At 45.4% G+C, this 22,077-nt stretch overlaps 1 protein-coding gene across 2 annotated transcripts in view; it reads left to right on the top strand.

Annotated features, from left to right (window-relative positions):
* HNF4A (hepatocyte nuclear factor 4 alpha) overlaps window positions 1-22,077 on the top strand; it is a 73,890-nt gene that overhangs the window by 34,520 nt on the left and 17,293 nt on the right. The window contains exons 1-5 of one of the 2 annotated variants that reach the window (XM_035121411.3): window positions 624-1,796; window positions 10,630-10,804; window positions 13,331-13,425; window positions 17,106-17,212; window positions 20,606-20,764. In XM_035121411.3, the coding sequence (XP_034977302.1) occupies window positions 1,676-1,796; window positions 10,630-10,804; window positions 13,331-13,425; window positions 17,106-17,212; window positions 20,606-20,764 (657 nt within the window). In that variant the 5' untranslated portion in view covers window positions 624-1,675. Of the gene's footprint in view, window positions 1-623; window positions 1,797-10,629; window positions 10,805-13,330; window positions 13,426-17,105; window positions 17,213-20,605; window positions 20,765-22,077 lie in introns of those variants that run through there. The other variant, XM_035121412.3, reaches the window with a different exon arrangement.

The raw sequence follows: 22,077 nt of genomic DNA, 5'->3' as shown, positions 1-22,077 counted from the left end.
CGCCCCCATGACTCAGCCTGAACTACAGCCCACCCCCTCCCAGATTTCTTTAAGCTCTTCCGCAATCCCCATTACCCTCTATGGAGGGTAATGGGCTTTAAGGAAAAGCGGGACATTCCGGAATCAAATCAGAAGCCAAGACGGCTTCTCTAAAACAGGGACACTTAGAGGGTCTGTAAAGGCTACTTTTGGTACAATTGCAGAAGAGGTTCATGGTTTGATAGTGATCAAGCCAAACAGCCAAAGGGTCTTATTCATTTGCTTTTCATGATCAATGCAGTGATTATGCTTCCCATCCCCATCCCCTCCCCATCCCCACCCCTCCCCACCCCTTCTCTACATAAGTGCCTGGAAACTTCCATTTCACTGTATCTGAAGAAGTGTGCATGCACATGAAAGCTCATACCAAAATAAAAACTTAGTTGGTCTTTAAGGTGCTACTGAAGGAATTTTTTTTATTATGCTTATGAAGTGAGCAATGGTGCAGATAGGTAACATTACAAAACAATTATTTGCACCCAGATCATCCTAGTCCAATAGTCTAGAGACAACACTGCATGGGCTTTCTAGGTTGTTGGTTGTTGTTGTTTTTGCATAACCTGCCTCCCCCCCCCCGCCACCCCAATACTCAAAACCTGTCTTTCCCTGCATGATAGAAAACACATGGCCACATGTAGACAACTCAACTTCTGTGCATATTTACTGGAATCTGAATCAGCTGTTAATTGGTTAGAGTAAAAGTACAGGTGTTTGTACTATACCTGCCAAGGCTATTAGCAGTTGGGTTGAGAGGAGTGGGTGGAATTTCAATCAGGAAAATGGCAGAGGGGAAAAGGTATCATCACATGATGGAATATGGCGAAGGCCCACTTTGGCATTTGCTCGCCTGGCCCTGAAAGATGTGTGGTAGGAAAATGCCATGGGGTGGGAGTTGTTTACAGTGAAGTCGTAGCCTGTAAATCATCTGTTTATAGGGAAGTAAAACGAAAGTCCCGTGTATGACAGAGCAGGAATTACAATTCTGCCGACCTTCACCAAACAGAGAGGCAACAGGGCGTGAGAGGAGAGTTAGATTGGTGAAATGGCAGCAAGCTAGGAATAGAGAAATCGGCACTTTTTTATATTCCAGATCCGTTCGTCCAATTCTTTGGCACTTTAACTACAAGTAAGCTAATCCCTGGGCTTTCCCCCCCAGCCCTCTCAGGTAGAGGTGCCATTATAAAAGAGCAGGGGAGGTGTTCATGGTGAGTTCTGGCACCTCTTTTTCTAGAAAAATAGCACTGGGTAATCCTAACAGCTGGGCATGAGGTACAGAAGACCCTGAGAAAGTTTGGCATAGATCACTTGCATACCTATTGCACCTGTCTCAAACCTGAAATCCTCGGCATTGTGCCGCTGACTAATAAAAAACAATAAACAAAATTGAAGTGAGAGAGGAAGACAGAAGAAGCTGAACAGGGCAGTCCACACTAGTGAAATGATTAAAGATTAACCCCCCTTGCCTCCTGCCTCCACCCCTCTGGGTTGTATAGGCCTTGAAGCTCAGCAGATCCTTTCAGAGAAATATTTGAAATAAAGGCCAACAGATAGGGGACGCCGGCAAAATCAGTTGGAGAGGTTGAGGGGCCAATAACCTCTGGCTGCAGAATCACTGCAATCTGGCCTGTGTTTGCTGATGATAATGCGCCTTTCCAAAGCCCTGATAGACATGGAGATGGCAGATTATAGTGCGGCTTTAGACCCGGCATACACGACTCTGGAGTTTGAGAACATGCAAGTCTTGGCAATAGGCAACGGTAAGTCCTGCTCGGAACTTTGCTCTTCTCCATTAAAGTTTGGGCGAGGGACAGCTGACCTTCAGAGGCGCATTTGCAAAACGGCAGCGGCGGCCAGATGGTGTGGGGGCTTTGTTGCATGTCAGTTTCCTTGTTGTCCCAAGGAAAACCTTCCCTGTCGGCAGAGGCTCTTCTCCAGGCTCCAACCTCCCTGCCTGTTTATGGCAAGATTTTGTTTGACCAGTGCTCCGCTTAGCTTGAACCGTGTGACTTTTCCAGGGATGGGTGCGGCGTAGAAATCTTAAGAGAGTATTACAGGTTTTCTCTCACACGACATATCTGTCAGAGGAAGGCATAGAAAGAACCCCAGAAGGTTGGCATGGATGGTGCGCATATAAGGGAGGGGAACAAAGTAGAGAGCTAGGTCATTGCTCTGGAGTATAGGAACCAAACTAAGAGGTTTAAATTCTAAGAAAAAATAGGATTTGGAATCGGGAAGAACTTGCTGATGCAGTAAGCTGCCCAGCAATGGCATAGACTGCCTCGGAAGACCCGGCAGTGGGGCTGTAGTCTCCTGCATTTGCATCCCTTCCAACTCATGTGTCTGTGATTGTCTTCTGAAGGGATTGTCTTCGAAGGGATGTGATTAGATATACTGTATAGTTTCCCCTGCCTAGAGGCACTTCTGCGGTACAAGGGCTCATTAGGAACAGAATTTGTCTTTATGCCAAATACATTTCTTCATGCTGCCAGTGCAGGGGGGCAATTTGAATTGGGGAGGGGTTAATGAGCTTTTAATGTAATAGGTAATGGCCTTTTAGGCTTCCTCCATAATGAATAGGTTTTCACTTTTTGAATAAAATGTCACAGGGGGGTGGGACCAGGATTTTAGAGATGCTTTGGTGGGCCACAGCCATAAAAAAGGTTGGGAACCACTGACTTGGAGGGATACTGGTTTAGGGTTCAGGAAGGTTTGGAATAATTAATATCTTTATTACGGTCATAGACCAGCAAAAGAAAAGAAAAACCCCATAATACATAAAATAGATAGTTCTTAAGGTTTGGAAAAGATCTGCTACTTCAATCCTATACACACAAACGGGGAGTAAAACCCACAGAATACATTAGAAATTAATTGCAAGTAAATTTACACAAAATTGTGCTATAGAGATGGGCCACTGTGTGCTTATTTCACATAATAATATTTGTTGTTTGTATCCAGCGCTTTTTGAGAGGCCAAAGAGCTCATCCTTAGAGCAGCGCGGCACCATTGGCCCAGATTATTATTCCCATATTGCAGGTAGCAGGGCTGAAGCTAATAAACGTAGTTTGGCTGAAGCGCACCAAATGATTTTGTGGCCGAGGCCAGATTTGATCCAGAAACTTCCTTCCTTACGGATCAGATGCATAAGATACCTTACAAATTCCTGGATTACCTTGCCAAGTGTGTATGTAGCCTTTTCAGGCGCACATTTCGCAGTGGAAAACGACATCCTGCCTTATGCCAGTGTGTGCATAGACTGTGAGGCCAAAATAATAGCCTTGCAGCTTTTCAAACTGCAAACAGCTTCAGCATGTTTTATAGCAAGGAATGAAGAAGTACTGCAGCCTGACATTTCTGCTTCCTTCAGCTGCTTTAGCCCACAGGAGCCATTAGCTTATTCCACTCCTCAAACGTTTGGGGATTTGTTTTTGTTCACAAGATCAAAGATTTGTGTTTTGGCACGTTTACCCCTGGATTTTCTGAACAACAGGCTAATGGCTAATCTTAGTGTAATTCAGAAGCATGCCTTACATTAATTCTGAAATTCAGAAAGATATCTTCTCTACTCAAACTTTCTTAATTAGGTCTTCATTGAGTGATTTTACAAGGAGAAAGGGTGTCATACTTTGCACTTGTCATTATTTAATAAGCACAACACCAATTCTCTGAATACGGGTACAAGTCTCTATAGTGCGGGCACTGAATATTTGCCTAGTCTGTTTTTTGTTTTGTTTTTTGGTTGCCTTAACACTGGGAAGGTGGAAATATTATCACAGATTTTTTCTTTTATTTTTACTTCTGGTGGTGGAATATAAATACTTGAAATGTACCTGGGCCCCTCCAGAGCTTGCTGGACTCCAACGCCCATCAGCCCCAGCCAGCATGACGAATGGCCTGGGATGATGGGAGTTGTAGTTCAGCAGAGCCTGAAAGGTCGTGGGTTCTTCACACCTGTGTTAAAGGAGAAGGAGAAGAAAGCTGGGGGTGGAGGGAGGGAGAGAAAAAGAGAGGGGGGAGAGAAGGAGCATTGTTGTTAGTGGAGGAGAAAAAGAGGAGGAAGTGGGTGGGTGCAGTGCCAGATTTACATATAGTCGTACCTTGGGTTACGACCACCTCGGTTTGCGAACAGTTCGGGTTACGAACTGCGCAAACCCGGAATTGTTTTCGCCGTGCGATCGCGCGATCTGCGCATGCGCAAAATGGCGGCGCCCATCGCGTTCGGGTTACGAACTATTTGGGTTACGAACTGCGATCCGGAACGGATCGCGTTCGTAACCCGAGGTATTACTGTATAAGCTAATCAAGCTATAGCTTAGGGCCCCACTCTCTTGGGGGCCCCACAAAAATTTAAAGGGGAAAAACAACTGGATGTACAGTTCCAAAATATAAGATAAAAAACAAATAAAATACAACCTGCATACAGCAACAGCGTTTTATGTCCTGTAGGCTCCTATTTGTTATGTGCAAATGGCTTTAGATACCTATCCTATATAATAATGTCCATGTTGTCCCTGCGTCCAGATGTCCCGTGTGTCCCTGGGTCACTGCGCATGTGCCCCAGGGATACAGGGATTGGACAGCAGAGACTGCGCGCGCGCACTCTCCCCCCACTCTGCCTCCTCCAACCGCCGCTCCCGCCGGAGCGGCGGTTGGAGGAGGCGGGGGGGGGGGAAGAGTGCGCGCGTCCTTCCTGTCGGCGGCTGGGGGAGAGGAAGGAAGGAGGAGAAAGCGCCGCTTTCTCCTCCTCCGTTCCTGTCCCCCTGCCGCCGACAGCAAGGACGGGTCCCAGGGTTCGGAGAAGCGCTGCGCAAGCGCTTCTCCGAACCCTGGGATGTCTGCTTCCTGTCGGCGGCTGCGGGAGAGGAACGGAGAAGGAGAAAGCAGCGCTTTCTCCTCCTCCGTTCCTGTCCCCCTGCCGCCGACAGCAAGGACGGGTCCCAGGGTTCGGAGAAGCGCTGCGCAAGCGCTTCTCCGAACCCTGGGATGTCTGCTTCCTGTCGGCGGCTGCGGGAGAGGAACGGAGAAGGAGAAAGCAGCGCTTTCTCCTCCTCCGTTCCTGTCCCCCTGCCGCCGACAGCAAGGACGGGTCCCAGGGTTCGGAGAAGCGCTGCGCAAGCGCTTCTCCGAACCCTGGGATATCTGCTTCCTGTCGGCGGCTGCGGGAGAGGAACGGAGAAGGAAAAAGCAGCGCTTTCTCCTCCTCCGTTCCTGTCCCCCTGCCGCCGACAGCAAGGACAGGTCCCAGGGTTCGGAGAAGCGCTGCGCAAGCGCTTCTCCGAACCCCAGGATTCTAGCGCCCGTTATTGAACGGGCTGAAAACCACTAGTTAGGTCCATAAATTACCATGTAGCATATATTCAACACAAAAAACCACGACAATTTGTTGCTGACAAAGGACAGCTGGGCATATAAAGGGCCCCATTACCTTCAGTAGCTGAGGGCCTCATCAAACCTAAATCCGGCCCTGGGTGGGTGGCAGACTCCCTGTGCCAGCCCTGCCTATCCACTGACTGGGATCTTGAGTCCTCGCACTTCCTATTTGTTCCCCACCCCAGTTGCAGGATCAGAGTTGAAAGGGACCACAGAGCTCATTAAGGCAAACCCCCATTCAGTGCAAGAACTACAATGCAGGATGCAACTATGGTGTTCCTGACAGGTGTCCGTCTAGCCTCTGATTAAACAGAGAACACACCACTGCCTGAGGCTGTTTCACTGCCAAGCACGTCTGCTGGTCAGGAAGTTTCTCATAGTACTTACTTACTTAGACAATATCATATACAGTGGTACCTTGGGTTAAGAGCTTAATTCGTTCTGGAGGTCTGTTCTTAACCTGAAACTGTTCTTAACCTGAGGTACCACTTCAGCTAATGGGGCCTCCTGCTGCCGCCGCCACCGCGTGATTTCTGTTCTCATCCTGAAGCAAAGTTCTTAACCCAAGGTACTATTTCTGGGTTAGCGGAGTCTATAACCTGAAGCGTCTGTAACCTGAAGCGTCTGTAACCCGAGGTACCGCTGTGTATCACTCCAAGCGGTTTACAACGTATTTTAAAGGCTCAGATACAAACGACGTATTTTTATGTTTCATAGAAAATTACTGTCCTGCAGTTTCCGCTCATCGATAACCAACAGAGTTTTCTTAGTTTGGATGTCTTAGCCATTTCTAAATGCTCCTTCTAAAACCCAGCTGAGACAGCTGCTGCATGATAAATTATGCAATCCTAGCAAAATTCCAATGTATCCAATCCATTCTTTTAAAAACAACAACAGAGCTTTGCACTCTCTTTTAAATTAAATACTAAATTTTCTCTTCTTGTCCTATGCTTCTGTAGATATAACTGAAGGTTGTGGAATAGGTGCCATGCTCGTTCTTTAAACAGTTGCTACTGCAAATCATGATCCCTCTCTATCAACACTCAATCCTTTATCGCTAATATTGCTCCTAACTTTCAACATTCTTTTATTTTCCAAAATTCTGTATTCCTAACCCTTGCTGTTATTGTCATATTGCAACCAGTAAGGATGGGGGAGAAACTTGGTTTTGGCAAACCTACCTAATTTGCATGAACACCAAAAAACATCCTGTGAAATTCACACTTTTTTGTATTTTGAGATGCAGTCCTCTGTTTGTACAGAATTGCATATATAAGATGAAAGCGTATATAGTATTAGTTAAAATACCATACTAAAATGCATTACGTTGTGGAAAAATTATTGCAAAGGTGGGTGTATTGGGAGAAATGTGTACAGGAGTTTTGGGGGGGGGAAACAATTTGCAAAAAGTGAGAGAAACTGAACTTGACTGACTTGTTCATCTGTAGAGATGAGTAAGGAAAAAACTGTGTTTTCAGGACTGTGTGCAGACTAGCTTTTCAGACAACTAAAAGCAGTCATACAGTGAGCTTCTATTACGTATGTTCATTTCCCACCCCCAGGAAGCATGAAGCACAAGAGCATGGTCTCTGGTTAAACTTTTGCAGGTTTCTCCAAAATACATTTTGCCATTTGGATGTGACTGTCAGAGGCCGCTTTTGCAAGGTGGCTACGGTAAGGAAATCAGTCCTCTCCTCACCCACAGACCTCCACCCACCATGGAGCCATTATCATCATTACAGCTATGAAATTGTTGTGTGTGTTTTTAAGAATAGGAAAGCAGTGCGGCACAAACACTCTCTTTCTCGCAGTGATGCACCAACTGACCAACAGCACTTGTTCGTTTCTGAACTTTCTTTCAGAAGTGAACTTGATTCTAGTTATTTTTTACCCACCCCCCACCCCCACTGATCTGGCTGCCATCACTCTCATTTACCGGTATGTGGATTCCCCACCCCCAGGAAACTGATGTAATTAGAAGTAACAAAGTACCTTGTGACATCGACAAGCAGATTTACTGTGACATAAACTTTTGAGGACTGAGATCCACTTCATTAGATGCACAAAGAGAAGCGCGCATGCCTGTTTGAGTGTGTTGGAACTCTAAAACAAGATTAAGACAGTTTCCAATCACAACAGCAACGGCTGCAAGTGCTGTTCAGATTCATTGCAGGCTGGAATTAGGAATTAGGGTGAAAATGAATAGGCCTCCTTTTCTTCCTGACACATGCAGATGCTGCTCCCTCTCCATTGCTTTGGGGACCATCTGCTCTTGTATCGTAGAATAAGCGAAACATAGAATTGTAGAGTTGGAAGGGATCCTGCGGGTCATCTAGTCCAACCCCCTGCAGGGTTAAATCTTAAATCTTCTGGGGATGTTCTACCTGCTCCATGTGCCACTACAACAAGACATGTTTCACTAGACTTTGTAAGGAAGACGGGAGGAGTGACAGCAGGCATCTTGTGAAACATCATAGAAATGTAAAGAATAATACAGCTCTCTGATCAAGCTAGCAAGGCTGGATCAAGACCCAAGCCTTGAGGAAAGCGGCTCCCAACATGCTTCAGAAATGGTTTTCTGTCAGGGTGGGCAGAAGATATATCGGGATCCGCAAGTAGATCTCCGGGTAGTTTGCAGCAGGTTGGCGAGAATTTCTGTCAGTGAGTCCCAATTGTAACAACAACAAAATGATGCACACACTCTAAATTAGGCTGCTGGGATGAACAAAGCTTGGGGTAACTAGGAATGGGTTTTTGTGTGAGGTCAGCTTAGTTCCAGTACTTAAAACAAATCCTTTGCTCAGGGACTACTCGGGGGGCTCTAAGTCCCACTAGACTGAAGTCTGTCTTTTCCTGGCTTAACTTATCCGGCAGAAGCCTGAAAACTTCCCATCAGCAAATAGCTCATATCTTAACCTCTTTCAGGCTAGAAAACTAAGCCTCGTTGTAAATTCTTTGAGAGAAGGGGTTTCTTTGGGGGGGGCGGGTGAATTGCCACAGTACCAAGTATCTCAACTGATTCATACAACGCATCATAATGGGCAAATGATATTGTTATGGCAGCAAGCTCTCAAACTGTACAAAGCTGCTGTTCAGGCGAGAAGTTAGTTTTGTGGCCCTCTCAAGCTTGCTTCCCTGTCAGAAATGGTCCAGTAACAGAAGTCATTTGAACCATTTCAGAGCCAGTTTTGACCCCTGGAATGTTTGCCGGATAAAAATAAGGACCCTGGTTGTTATGCAATACATGAAGACATAGCTTTCCCCATAGATTGCCATAGAGTGGTGAGATTGTAAGAAACTTTAATTTCAAAACGTGCAGCTTCCTATCACCTAGAAGACATGTTTATTTAACATTTAGATATCATATTTTTAAATACTATCTTTCATACAAATAAGTACAACATGCATTATCTTCTAGCAAAACAATAAAATGGCACAAAGCTGCGCGTGTTTGTGTTGTGGGGTACTGTTTTGGAAATAGAGGAAATGTTGTGATTTATTATACAAACCCCTTTATCTTTCTGTATTTTCCTGGTAAAAAGGTAAAGGTACCAGTACTGCATTACTGTATTAGATTACTTGGTGCAGTTGTTTAATTTCTAGATTAAAGAGTTCAGATGTTATGGAGCTCGCTACAGTATTTATTTTGTAACAATCAGAGAGCTGCAGCTACTGTATCAGGATTTCAGTTTTGCCAGCTAAACCCTCCCTAACTTCCTCTGTTGCCTGCCATCTTCAATTGCATCTTCACCATCCTGATGCTTATTGGGAAACAGGTGTAAAATTGCATGAGCTGTTGTGGGTGGGGAGACAGTCAAATACCCCCCCCCCATACACACACACACGAGCAACAAAGGCTGCCTCCCCTTTCCATGCCACAGGGATGTCATCACAACCTATTGATACTAGGTCAGCAGGAGCTCAAGTACAGTAGTCAAGGGGAAATGAATGGGTTTTGAATCTTCTGGAAGAGCCCAATATGCCATAACAAATCTGTACAGAAGGGAGTGAGTGTTGGGTTAGCCATCATAATGGAACTGCCAACTCAAAGCTAGTGAGAAGTATTGGTCCCAGAAGGAGTGCATTATTGGGAGTATTGGCACTCATGTGTATCTAGCGCAGGCACCCCCAAACTGCGGCCCTCCAGATGTTTTGGCCTACAACTCCCATGATCCATAGCTAACAGGACCAGTGGTCGGGGAAGATGGGAATTGGAGTCCAAAACATCTGGAGGGCCGAAGTTTGGGGATGCCTGATCTAGCGCCATCAGTGTACGTGGTGTTTTTCAGTGTTGAATAAAAATAAAAGGGCCCTGCCCCAAGGACCTTACAGTCATAGGTTTTGACAGTGAGAGGGACAATTAGGGGAAGGGAAGAACGACAGAGGCAAGGATAAGAGGATTAATATGAAACGTCCATATTGCAGGGATTCAATTGATCTGATTCCTTGATTTGTTCCCATAGATCAGTGGTTCTCAAAGGGTGTGGCAGGAGAGGATGGCATTTGCGGCAGGAAGAGTCAAGACGATATTATATTTTGAGAATGATTCATGTTCTTACGTAGCTGCATTGCTTTATACTTTCTGGATGTCCCACGATCACATTATAAAGTAGTTGCGTTCTGTGTTATAAATCAAGCGCTGCTAGGAGTTGGTTCTTTTTGTTTTCCAATGTATTTCTTCTCATCAATAAAAAATTTGGTGTGGCGCAAGCAAATTTTTATTCTGAAAGTGTGGCCCAGAGGGGGAAAAAAAGTTTGAGAACCACTGCCATAGATACTGAATTGAAATTTTATTTATGCGTTGTTACAGCATTGCTTTTCGTTCGGTTTGCTGCCTGATATTATCGTATTGATTTTTGGTATTGTTGTATTTATTTTGGTATGCTATGGGCTTCCCTTTGGAAGGAAAAGCGGGCTGCAAAGATTGAACTTGGATTAAGATGTCACCTCTGCCGGAGCTCATCAAGCAGCCCAAGGCAAGTTGCTCTGTCAGCCTGAACCGCCTGCCCTGTTGGGATAATAATGTTTTGTAGGGTCAATGCTTTGTGGCAATTCCTTTGCACAATTATACCCAGCCTGAATTAAGGTCCCACTGCTTGAGGCTGCTGGAAGTAGTACTTCCAAACCTCCGGAGAGCCCCTGCCCTTGTAATTTCCTGCTTCTATCTGAACCCGTTCCCAATTGTTTCACAGTTGCCCTCCCTGTCTCCCCTTTGAACAGACACCTCCCCTTCTGATGCAGCAAACCTCAATGCGTCCAACAGCATCGGGGCCAGTGCGTTGTGTGCCATTTGCGGAGATCGTGCAACAGGGAAACACTATGGGGCCTCCAGCTGTGACGGCTGCAAAGGGTTTTTCAGGAGAAGCGTCAGAAAGAATCACATGTATTCCTGCAGGTAAAGGGGGGAAGGTGGGGGCCGCGATGTGAGACAGCCCAGCTTGGGTTGACAGGTTATAACCTAGGGAACGAGAACTTATCTAAAAGTGCACCAGGGAACTGGAAGGCAAGAGACAGAGCAACCCCACACGTTTCCTTGGAAAAAAGGGCTCATCCAGACTTCTTTTTGTGTTGTGTTTCTAGGCGCTTTAAAGCACCATGTTGTAGTGTTGTTGTTGTTTTGCCATTGCGCCTTCCCTGTGAAAACACACTCTCTACTGCTGAACTGGAGCAGACAAAAATCTACAGAAACTCGAATTGTCATTTGTTCCGATTCAGTGTTAAAGAGCAAGTTTTCACAGGTAAAGTGTCAGGGCAAAAAAAGCGACCTGACAGTAAAGCACAGACCTGTCAGTATGTGTGGATGCAGCACTGCAGCCTTAATTGCTGGTGTTCATGACCAGTTCCCCCCTCTGTCCTTTAATCCCCACTTCTCTCTTCTTATTACCTGTCAAGGGGACAGCGGGGCAGTGAGGCCCATAGATCAAGAAGGGTGGGCAGGGGAAGCAGAACCAGTAGACACAGAGGGAACCCCTGAGGTGGGAAGGACACCTGAACCAGAGCCGTGGCCAAGCGGGCCGGTTGCGCCAGACCAAACAGTCCTGTCACAGCCAGCAGCCTCGGAACACAAGCCAGAACCAGAACCCCGGACCAAGGAACACCCCAGGCCGCAACGCACACGTAGGCGGCTAGCAGACCTTGAGGACTATGAATGCAACCTCCCGGGCAGGACTGGAACTTAGAGGGGAGGGGTGTTATGTACTGAGCTGAATCCTAGATCAATAGGACCCAAAATGCAGCAGTCTGATTGGTTCGCAGGAGCCACCCAATCCAGCTCCAGGTGGAAGTGAAACAGCAACCTGATTGGCCTGCAGAAGCAGCCAATCAGGCTGCTGGCAAAAGTGAACCTGCAACCTGATTGGCCTACAGGTGCAGCCCTGAAGTAGCCAATCACGCAAGGCCCATTGTGTAAATAATGTATATAAGCAGACGTTTGGGGAAAAGAGCCATTCTTCTCTTCTTCTCCTTTGCTACTACAAGCTGAATATAAAGCATGAAATTCACCTTCGACTCAGAGTATATTTCAATTCAGTTAATCCGATTCATTGATAAACAGCAGATTTCCCCAGGGGGAAAGCAGCAGGGAAAGCAGAAGTCTGGGTGACTCCTTAGTCCTGGTAACACTAGGTCTAGTAAGTTTCATGCGTTGGAGCAGGAAATTCTCTCAGGTTTTTTGCACACATGATAAGATCTGATTCAGCGGGTAATGGCCGCTTACTGTACCTCCTCGATGACCGGTGCTTGTGGCCCGGCTGCTCGGATGCCGATGCACCATTTTGAGTGCAGCACATCTCCCTCGGCCGCCATTGGAGGCTCACGGGTTTCCGCCAAACCTGCTGATTCAAATGAGCCAATCTGTGGCGGCCTGGGGGGGGGGGCATGGCTTGATGAACAAACCTGAGGGACGCAGGCTTCACTCAGGTGTGCTCGGCAACTATAATTCCTGGCCGACCCTGCCCTCCTCATCCAGTCGGCTGGGAGCGTCACCCACCCTTCTCCCTCCCTTCATTCCAGTTGTTTGGTGCTTTAACCAATTCCTTTTCAGCTAGGAGGGCTTTGCTCTGGTCTCTTGACGGTCTTCCTATTCAGGGCCAGGAAGGAATTTCCCCTGCACTTCCCTTTCTTGCCTGTGGCGACGATAACAGGGTACCCCGTTAGAGGGGTCTGGAGGGAAGTCTCTGTCCAAAAAGCCAAATAAAAAATTTCCTTCAGTAGCACCTTAAAGACCAACTAAGTTTTTATTTTGGTATGAGCTTTCGTGTGCATGCACACTTCTTCAGATACCTATCTGAAGGTGCTACTGAAGGAATTTTTTTATTTTGCTTCGACTCAGACCAACACGGCTACTTACCTGTATCCAAAAAGCCAGTTGCATAGGGCTAGTGGGCCATAGAGCTTCCCTCAGCGTTTGGGGCCCATCCACTTAAACCTGTGTTTTGCAATGGATCCACCCCCAAATAGACCCTGTCATGTCTCAGACCCAGCCGGGGGGGGGGAGTTGAGAGGGATACACACCCAGTGCCTATGCCAAGACTTCCTACATCTGAAATCAATAAAGTTATGGCCATTTAGAATCCCAGATGGTTGTCTTGTCCATTTATTTTATCCCTCCCTTTTTGCTGTTAGTGTGGCTGGGCACGCAATAGCTGATTTTAGCAAGGCACAGCCACGGAACAATGAGAAGAGTTCTTGGCTCCAGGGGAATTAATCAGTATAGAGTACCTTATGATCAAAATTCAGTTCAAGCCAAAGTGTAGATGAGCCCAGAGTTACTATCATTTTCCAGCTTATTCATTCCTTGGGGTGCTGATCGGTACTTGGGGCGATTATAGCGCCTTATTCAACTCACCCTCTTAAGTCTCTGATTAATATCCCTTTTAAACTCATGATTCTATCTCCTTCCTCTCTCCACCCCTCCTGCCAGGTTTAACAGGCAGTGTGTTGTAGACAAGGACAAAAGAAACCAATGTCGGTACTGCAGGCTAAAGAAATGTTTTCGAGCAGGAATGAAGAAAGAAGGTGAGGTTTCTTTGTGTGTCGCTGACTGCAGCTTCCTTCTTATTGTGCCCAATAGGCAGCGTAGTCTGTAAACTAGCCATGTAGTAGTAGTAGTAGTAGTAATAATAATAATAATAATTTATTTATACCCCGCCCATCTGGGTGGGTTTCCCCAGCCACTCTGGGCAGCTTCCAACCGGATATTAAAAACAATACAGCATCAAACATTAAAAACTTCCCTAAACAGTTGTCTTCTAAAAGTAAAATAGTTGCTTATTGCCTTGACATCTGCTGCGAGGGCGTTCCACAGGGCGGGTGCCACTACCGAGAAGGCCCTCTGTCTGGTTCCCTGCAACCTCACTTCTCGCAATGAGGGAACTGCCAAAAGGCCCTCGGTGCTGGATCTCAGTGTCCGGGCTGAAGGATGGGGGTGGAGAGGCTCCTTCAGGTATACAGGACCGAGGCCATTTAGGGCTTTAAAGGTCAGCACCAACACTTTGAATTGTGCTCGGAAATGTACTGGGAGCCAGTGTAGATCTCTCGGGACCAGTGTTATGTGGTCCTGGTGGCCATTCCCAGTCACTAGTCTAGCTGCCGCATTCTGGATTAATTGCAGTTTCTGGGTCACCTTCAAAGGTAGCCCCACATAGAGAGCATTGCAGTAGTTCTCCTTTCCCTGCACATCTTTGCAGTCCCACACCTGCTTAACTTCTGCAGTGCTGCAGCACCAAGTGTTCTCAGCCCATTTGCTGCTCAGTTTTCAACTAAATCGGAAGGCAAGAGAGCATTTTTTTTCTCCCTGATGCTACACTAGCATTTGACCTATTCAACAACTATTGATCAGCAAATGAATAGTTTTTTTTCAGGGGTAGGGAAACCTATTTCCCTGCTCACAACCATCATCCGGCATATTACAAACTGAGCCTCCAAACCAACTGAGACAATAACATCCATGCCAGTTCACACCTGAAGGGATTGTTATGCAATTCCAATAGAAGCTCCCCAAATCACTGTTTCAGCCTTTGCCAACTTCTGAGGATGTGGGGTGGGGAGCATGCAATATTTGGGGATATATATCAACTTGATTCTCAAGAGGAAATGGACTATTGTGGAAATTACTAACATGGTGCAGATGAAGTGGTCTGAACATTTGATATCAACTACTGGTATATAAGGGACCCAGGTGGCGCTGTGTGTTAAACCACTGAGCCTAGGGCTTGCTGATCAGAAGGTCGGCGGTTCGAATCCCTGTGACGGGGTGAGCTCCCGTTGCTTGGTCCCAGCTCCTGCCAACCTAGCAGTTCGAAAGCACGTCAAAGTGCAAGTAGATAAATAGGAACCGCTACAGCGGGAAGGTAAACGGCGTTTCCGTGTGCTGCTCTGGTTCACCAGAAGCGGCTTTGTCATGCTGGCCACATGACCTGGAAGCTGTACGCCGGCTCCCTCAGCCAATAATGCGAGATGAGCGCACAACCCCAGAGTCGGTTATGACTGGACCTAATGGTCAGGGGTCCCTTTACCTTACTGGTATATAAAAAGTTTCAAGTATAATTTTTCATTATTTATTAAATTTTTAATACTGCCCTTCATCCGAAGATCACAGCGCGGTTCACAACGTATTCAAGATTAGGAATGGAAGAAAGAACTACTTCTTCACACAGTGCATAGCTCAGATGTAGAATTTGCTCCCACAAATTGCAATGAAGTCCATCTTAGATGCTTTAAAACAGGGGTCAGCAAACTTTCTCAGCAGGGGGCCGATCCACTGTCCCTCAGATCTTGTGGGGGGCCGGACTATTATTTTTTGGGGGGGGGGGAATGAACGAATACCTATGCCCCACAAATCACCCAGAGATGCATTTTAAATAAAAGGACACATTCTGCTCATGTAAAAACACTCTGATTCCCGGACCATCCGCGGGCCGGATTTAGAAGGCGATTGGGCCGGATCCGGCCCCCGGGCCTTAGTTTGCCTACCCATGCTTTAAAAGGAAGGTGCTTCTTCCTGCCAACCATTGGGGGGGGCATAGTAGGAGACTGGTGTTCCTCACATGTCCTTCTTGTGGCCTCACCAAAGACATTTGTTTGCCCAGTACAAGAAACAGGATGCTGAACTAGTTAGTCTTCGGTCTGCCCCAACAGGGCTCTTTTTATTTGGTTATGATTCTGGCCCAAACGCACCTGATAAAGGTGTCTGTCTTGCAAAAGCTTACACCATAATAAATACGTTAGTTCTTTCATAAGCCACAAGGTGCTTTGTTTTGGCACGGTTTTTGTGCTTTAGATTGGCCCCCAGCCTGGAATAAATCTGTCTTTTCTTAAAGGTGCCAGGAGACTCTCTTGTCACTTTTGCTGCAACAGACTAATGTCATTAACCCCAAACCCTGGAGATTCATGTTCCTTCCACAACGTTAGTTATTATAGTTGCATCAGTGGACTCGAGCATTTCTGTGGTTTGTGCAGAGGACAGAGGAATTTTCTCTTTTCTCTCTAGAGTGCCTACTCAACTTGAATTTGCCTGTTAATATTCAATAGAAGTTACATTAGGTCTGTGACCAGCTAAATACTGAGTAAACATTCAGAATACATCATGCCGTGACAGAGCTGCGTGGATCCCGATAACGCATGGCGTAACCTTGGGTGCCTCTGTTAACAGCCGCTGACTGCAGGGTTTTTCATTTCAGCACAGGCTCATTATAGCCTTATTATCAAGCAAAATGATAGGACTAGGAAATAAATCTGGAGAGGCACAAGTGTAATAGTAACAATCAGATATTGTTTGATATCTCCATTAATCGTGGAGTTATCATAGGTGATAGTCTAGGCAACTCCATGACTCGGCAAACTTGGCTAACCTCCCAGGAAGTCGCAAGTGGACTACGTGTCTTGCGAGGTCCTAGAACCCAGTTCCCTGGTACATTTAAAGTGATCAAAACATTTTGGAACACTTACAAAGGAAGTAGTGCTTGGAATTTATTGATTTAGGAAAGAAAGCCGACTATGGTCACATCCACATTTAAAGCACATGGCTTTCCCCAAAGAATCCTGGGAACTGTAGTTTCTTAAGGGGCAGGGTCCGATGTAGCTCTGGGAGGAGTAAACTATGGTTCCCATGATTCTTTGGTTGGGAACCTTGTGCATTAAATGCATGGCATGGAAGTGACCTTAGCGTGGAGATGGCAGAAGTTTATAAAATTGCGTGTAGTGTGGAGAGAGCTAAAGAACTCAAATATCTGAAGACAATTCCCATTGCGTTTACTTCCTTAGAATAAGGACATGCATGGATGTTCCATACATATATTCCATTCTTTCTTTTACTTTTACCCACTTTAAATTCTTGGGGTAAAGCAGATGGTGGTATTACCACCATCACCCCTGCGTTTCCTTTGCTCTTTTCCAAACTACAGAATTTAAAATCTAGAATCATAGAATTGTAGAGTTGGAAGGGACCAAGAGGATCATCTAGTCCAACCCTCTGCAATGCAGGAATCTTTTGCTTAATGTGGGAGTCAACCCTGAGATGAAGAATCTTATGCTCTACCAATTGAGCTATCCCATGTTGTTATTGTGTTGTATTAAAATGTTATTATGTTGTATATAAGCAATGACAAAAGTATATGAAGTGATGACAGCTTCTTGCCCTGTCTTTTGCGTTTTCATTTTTGGGATCGTTTTTTTAAAAAATTGTTTTGGTTTTGCAGCTGTACAGAACGAACGCGACCGAATCAGTACTCGGAGATCCAGCTATGAAGACAGCAGCTTGCCATCCATTAACGTTTTACTGCAAGCAGAAGTTCTCTCACAACAGGTATGTCTTTTATTTTAGAATGTAGCGAAATAATCATCATTTTCGTTTCCTTTCCAGCTCGAGGGTGCCCTCCAGACCACCAGTATTTTGTGGGACGGGTTCAAACACATATTGGTACCCAGATGTTAGTTTCACACAGTTAAAGTGGATTAAAGGGCTCTGATGTCCTGGCACAACCAACCTGCTTTCAAAAAATTTCTCGGTTGGAAAAGTGGAGTGGAAATGCATGGTAAACTGTGGCATGAATGAATGATTAATGGGAAGATGTACAAGTGAAACTCGGAAAATTAGAATATCGTCGGAAAGTGCATTTATTTCAGTAACGCAACTTAAAAGGTGAAACCAATATATGAGCTAGATGCATGACATGCAAAGCAAGATATGTCAAGCCTTTATTTATTGTAATTGTAATTATTTGTCGTTAGGCGAGTCAATTATAAATGGAATGTAATTAATGAAATGTAATAGCAATGTTTATTTTTGTATTTTTGTAACTATTTGTTTTATTACTGTGGAATTTCCAAAAGAAAGCATTTGTAAAAATTAAAAGAAAAAGAAAAAATAATAAGTTGCATTACTGAAATAAATGCACTTTTCAACGATATTCTAATTTTCCGAGTTTCACCTGTAAAAACACCCTACAAGCAAATCAGGATGAATGCTCATTGTTATATACAGTAACCTCCCCATAAACCAATTGGAATGAGTGCTCTATAAAGACCAGATGTAGTCTAGTCACCATGTAAGCCCAGGCTTCCTCAAACTCGGCCCTCCAGATGTTTTTGACTTACAACTCCCAGGATCCCTAGCTAGCAGGACCAGTGGCCAGGGATGATGGGAATTGTATTCTCAAAACATCTGGAGGGCTGAGTTTGAGGAAGCCTGATGTAAGCTTTGTGCAAGCAAATCTGGATGAATGCTGAATAAGGAGTTTGTCTGGAGGAGCCTGTGGTCTCTTCAACAGACACCTGTAAATTGAAAGCCACTTTCAGGCATCATAAGCCTCTTGTGCTGCAGTACTGTATACATTTATTTGGGAATAAGCACCACTGCATACAGGGTTTTTTAAAAAAATAAATAAATTTTTATTAAGGGTTTTCTTGGTTTACAAAGATATGTGCAATGTCTCTCTTAGCATTTCTACAAATCAATTTCATATGTTGAGACATTGGTGAGGAGAGGGGAAGGAAAGTAGATGGGGGGGAGGGTGGGGTGGGGTGACAATGTTTCTGTTTTATTTAATAAGTGTGTGTGGGGGGGGGGGTATTCCACCATGCAGCACAAAACCTCCAGATAAAAACCTGGCAGACCAAAGGCTTATATAGCCTAATAGACACTTATAAAAATAACAAACCTATGACAACACAAGAAATACAGGATAAACTAGAAGACACCCAAATATCCTGGTTAGCACAACACCAACTACATGACCACTGCATACAGTTGAGCAGGCATAGGCAAACTCGGCCCTCCAGATGTTTTGGGACTACAACTCCCATGATCCCTATCTAACAGGACCAGTGGTCAGGGAGGATGGGAATTGTAGTCCCAAAACATCTGGAGGGCCGAGTTTGCCTATGCCTGCAGTTGAGTCTACTTCTTAATAAACAAGCATTGAGTTGCATGGTTTAGTCCAGGGGTCAGCAAACGTTTTCAGCAGGGGGCCTGTCTACTGTTCCTCAGACCTTGTGGGGGGGCCGGACTATATTTTGAAGAAGAAAAAATATATGAACCAATTCCTATGCCCCACAAATAACCCAGAGATGCATTTCAAATAAAAGCACACATTCTACTCATGTAAAAACATCAGGCAGGCCCCACAAATAACCCAGAGGTGCATTTTAAATAAAAGGACACATTCTACTCATGTAAAAACATGCTGATTCCTGGACCATCCGCGGGCCGGATTTAGAAGGCGATTGGGCCGCATCCGGCCCCCCGGGCCTTAGTTTGGGAACCCTGGTTTAGTCTCTAGCTGGACAGCTTCCAGTCTGATGGATTGCAGATGACAGAGGGAATACCCAACAGATCAAGACAGTACTCGTACAACCACGTTTTCCACCTCTGTCATAGCATCGCATATGCTGTCAGCAGCTTCCTAGGTGCAAAATGCTGCCCTGAGGAGTCGGAGAAAATGTAGCAGAAGTGCCGCCTCAAGGGAAGGAAGGTGCTTAGCTCGTGTGAAACAAATGACAACTGTGCATTGACTGCACCGAAAATGTGAACTCTGGGAAAGGCCCCCCAAACTGGGCAGATACTGATGAGGGACTTTGTTGCAAACAGACACATTTAAAAAGGGCATTCTTCTTCACTGAGATTGATGCTCAGCGCTTTTTAATGTACTTGTCATGAGATGCATGTTCACACTCCCCTGATGGCCACTTTGCAAGTACTTCCTCTGTCACTCAACTCCCTCCTTTCTTTCACTGACTGGTGGCTCTTGGGGCTCTAGGGAAAACCAAAGCAGATTGTGCAGTCGTGAATTCTACCCACCCCTACTCTAAACACTGAACTATATTGGCTCGTATCTGGATATTTGCTGCTCAGGACTACGTAGCCAGGATCGGAAGGCACCCGACAGGGAGGAAGCATAGCCCAAAGCTCTAGAACTTGAATTGCACTTCTGGTTCCCATCATAAAAGCAGATCTGTACATCATGTGCATGACTTTATAGCTCATCCCTGGAGCAGTTATGGCTCAGTTGGTTCCCCGCTGAATGTGAACTGCGTCTTTCGGGAAGCATTGTGTTTCAGTGATGCAAACAAATGGTATGCAGGCTCTGTCTGCAATCTTCAGCAGCCATTTCACAAACAGACACGCACAATCACTGGATGCTGTGCTGTGCTCATCAACTGAGAAACATTTCTGTGTGAACTTCCTTTTAGGACCATCTAGAAGTTCTCCAAGAGCATTCGGCTTTAAGATGTTGCAACCGGAGCCAAATCCCAAACAGATTAATGCAGCAGCATTTCGGTTTAAATGGGTTTAGCATTAGAGCAGGGGTGTGACCTTCCAGATATTGCTAGACTTCAACTCCAACCACCTGTCATCATTGGCCATGCAGGCCATGGCTTCCACCTTTCCATCTCTTATTTGCTGGCCACAAGGCTAGCTAGCAGAGTATTTTGAAGAAATAGGGAGATGGAGGAGAGGAAATCTAAAACCTAGCTTGTTTGTGGATCATGGTATTTGATGGAGAACGGAATTGACCTTAGAGGGCAAGAGCCTTTGCAATTCTACAGCAAAAAACATAAAGAAAGGTGTTTCAGTTTCTCACATAAATTTCTCACACAGATTTTGATTTTTGTTGTTCTTTGTGCAGCTTCCTATAGAGCTTACCTCTCCCTCTCCCTCTGAGCAATGTTAGGTGAAACTTCTTTCTCCCCCCTGCAGATATCATCGTCACCAATTTCAGTGATCAATGGCGATATCAGAGGGAAGAAGATCGCAAATATTGCAGACGTCTGCGAGTCCATGAAGCAGCAGTTGCTAGTGCTAGTGGAGTGGGCCAAGTACATCCCAGCCTTCTGTGAGCTTCCTCTGGATGATCAGGTGAGCTGGTTATTGGGAGTCCTATTCATCCTAGCTGAAACCAAATGTTGATTTTCCTAGTTACAGGTAGGTAGCCGTGTTAGTCTGACGTAGTCGAAACAAAATTTAAAAAATTCCTTCCAGGAGCACCTTAGAGATCAAGTTTGGTGACAATGACAAACTTAGTTGGTCTCCTGGTTGATTTTCCTGTTCCATTTCTAATAATTCAGTGCAAGGCCAATTGTGAAACTCACCGTGCAAATGTGCAATATCATCTCCTTGCTGGCCATTGACACACAGCTCTTTGGCAAAATGGTAATAACAGGGGATAATTCCAGTGAAACAGTATAATTTAAAACAACAACAACCCAGAAATCTAATAATAACAGGGTCCATTCTTATGGGTCAGAGAAAGCCTGGGCAAAAGGATATGTCTTTTCAAGACATCTGAAGCAAACTGGCGGATAATGCTTTCCATGTGGCTGAGAGGTGGGCATTCTACAGTACAGAGGCAACTACAAAAAATGCCCATTCTGTAGGGTTCTTTGCTGCTAGTAGAATTTCCCCAGATGATCTAAGTCAGGCTTCCTCAAACTCGGCCCTCCAGATGTTTTGAGACTACAATTCCCATCATCCCTGGCCACTGGTCCTGCTAGCTAGAGATCATGGGAGTTGTAGGCCAAAAACATCTGGAGGAAGCCTGATCTAAGTGATCTCCCAGGTCCATACAGGGGCAGGTGGTTCTTTAAGTAACCTGGTCCTGAGTTGTTCTGGCCTTTATATATTAGTAGCAAGGACTTGAAATGGCCCAGTAGCAAATTGGCAGCCGGTGCAGTTCCTTCAGCACAGGTCTAATATGTGTGCTTCCAAGTACTCCATGCAGCAACCTGTCTGCAACGTTCTGCAGGAGCTGCAGCTTCCAGGCGAGTCTCAAGGGAAGCCCTACACAGAACGCACTGCATTTGGCCAGTCATTACCAATGCATGAATGACACTGGCGGAGTTATCTGTGTCCGGGAAAGGGTGTATACCTATTGTACAACTTAAGTTGATAAAATACTGCATGCACATCAAAGCTGAACGAATGCAGAACCAGCCCTTGAAAATGACTGATTAAAACAAGCAGTGATGCAAGCAGACATTGTTGAGTATTTGGCCCGCAAGGATTACTTCCTTACTGCCAGCAGTGCCTGAATTTACAGTTGCACAGTGGAGCAAAGTTGGTTGATAGGGCCCCCCGTTGTTGTTTTTTAAGCTGTGTCCCTTTAACATCATGGTACCTTTAAATCAGAACTCTGTTTGGACAGATTTCCTTTCCTTAAGTTTGTTCCCAGT

The sequence above is a fragment of the Zootoca vivipara genome, chromosome 7 (genome assembly GCF_965207765.1).
Source record: "Zootoca vivipara chromosome 7, rZooViv2.hap1.1, whole genome shotgun sequence".
Lineage (NCBI taxonomy): Eukaryota > Metazoa > Chordata > Lepidosauria > Squamata > Lacertidae > Zootoca > Zootoca vivipara.
Note: the sequence above shows the minus strand (reverse complement) of the source record. Positions and strands in the feature narration are given on the sequence as shown.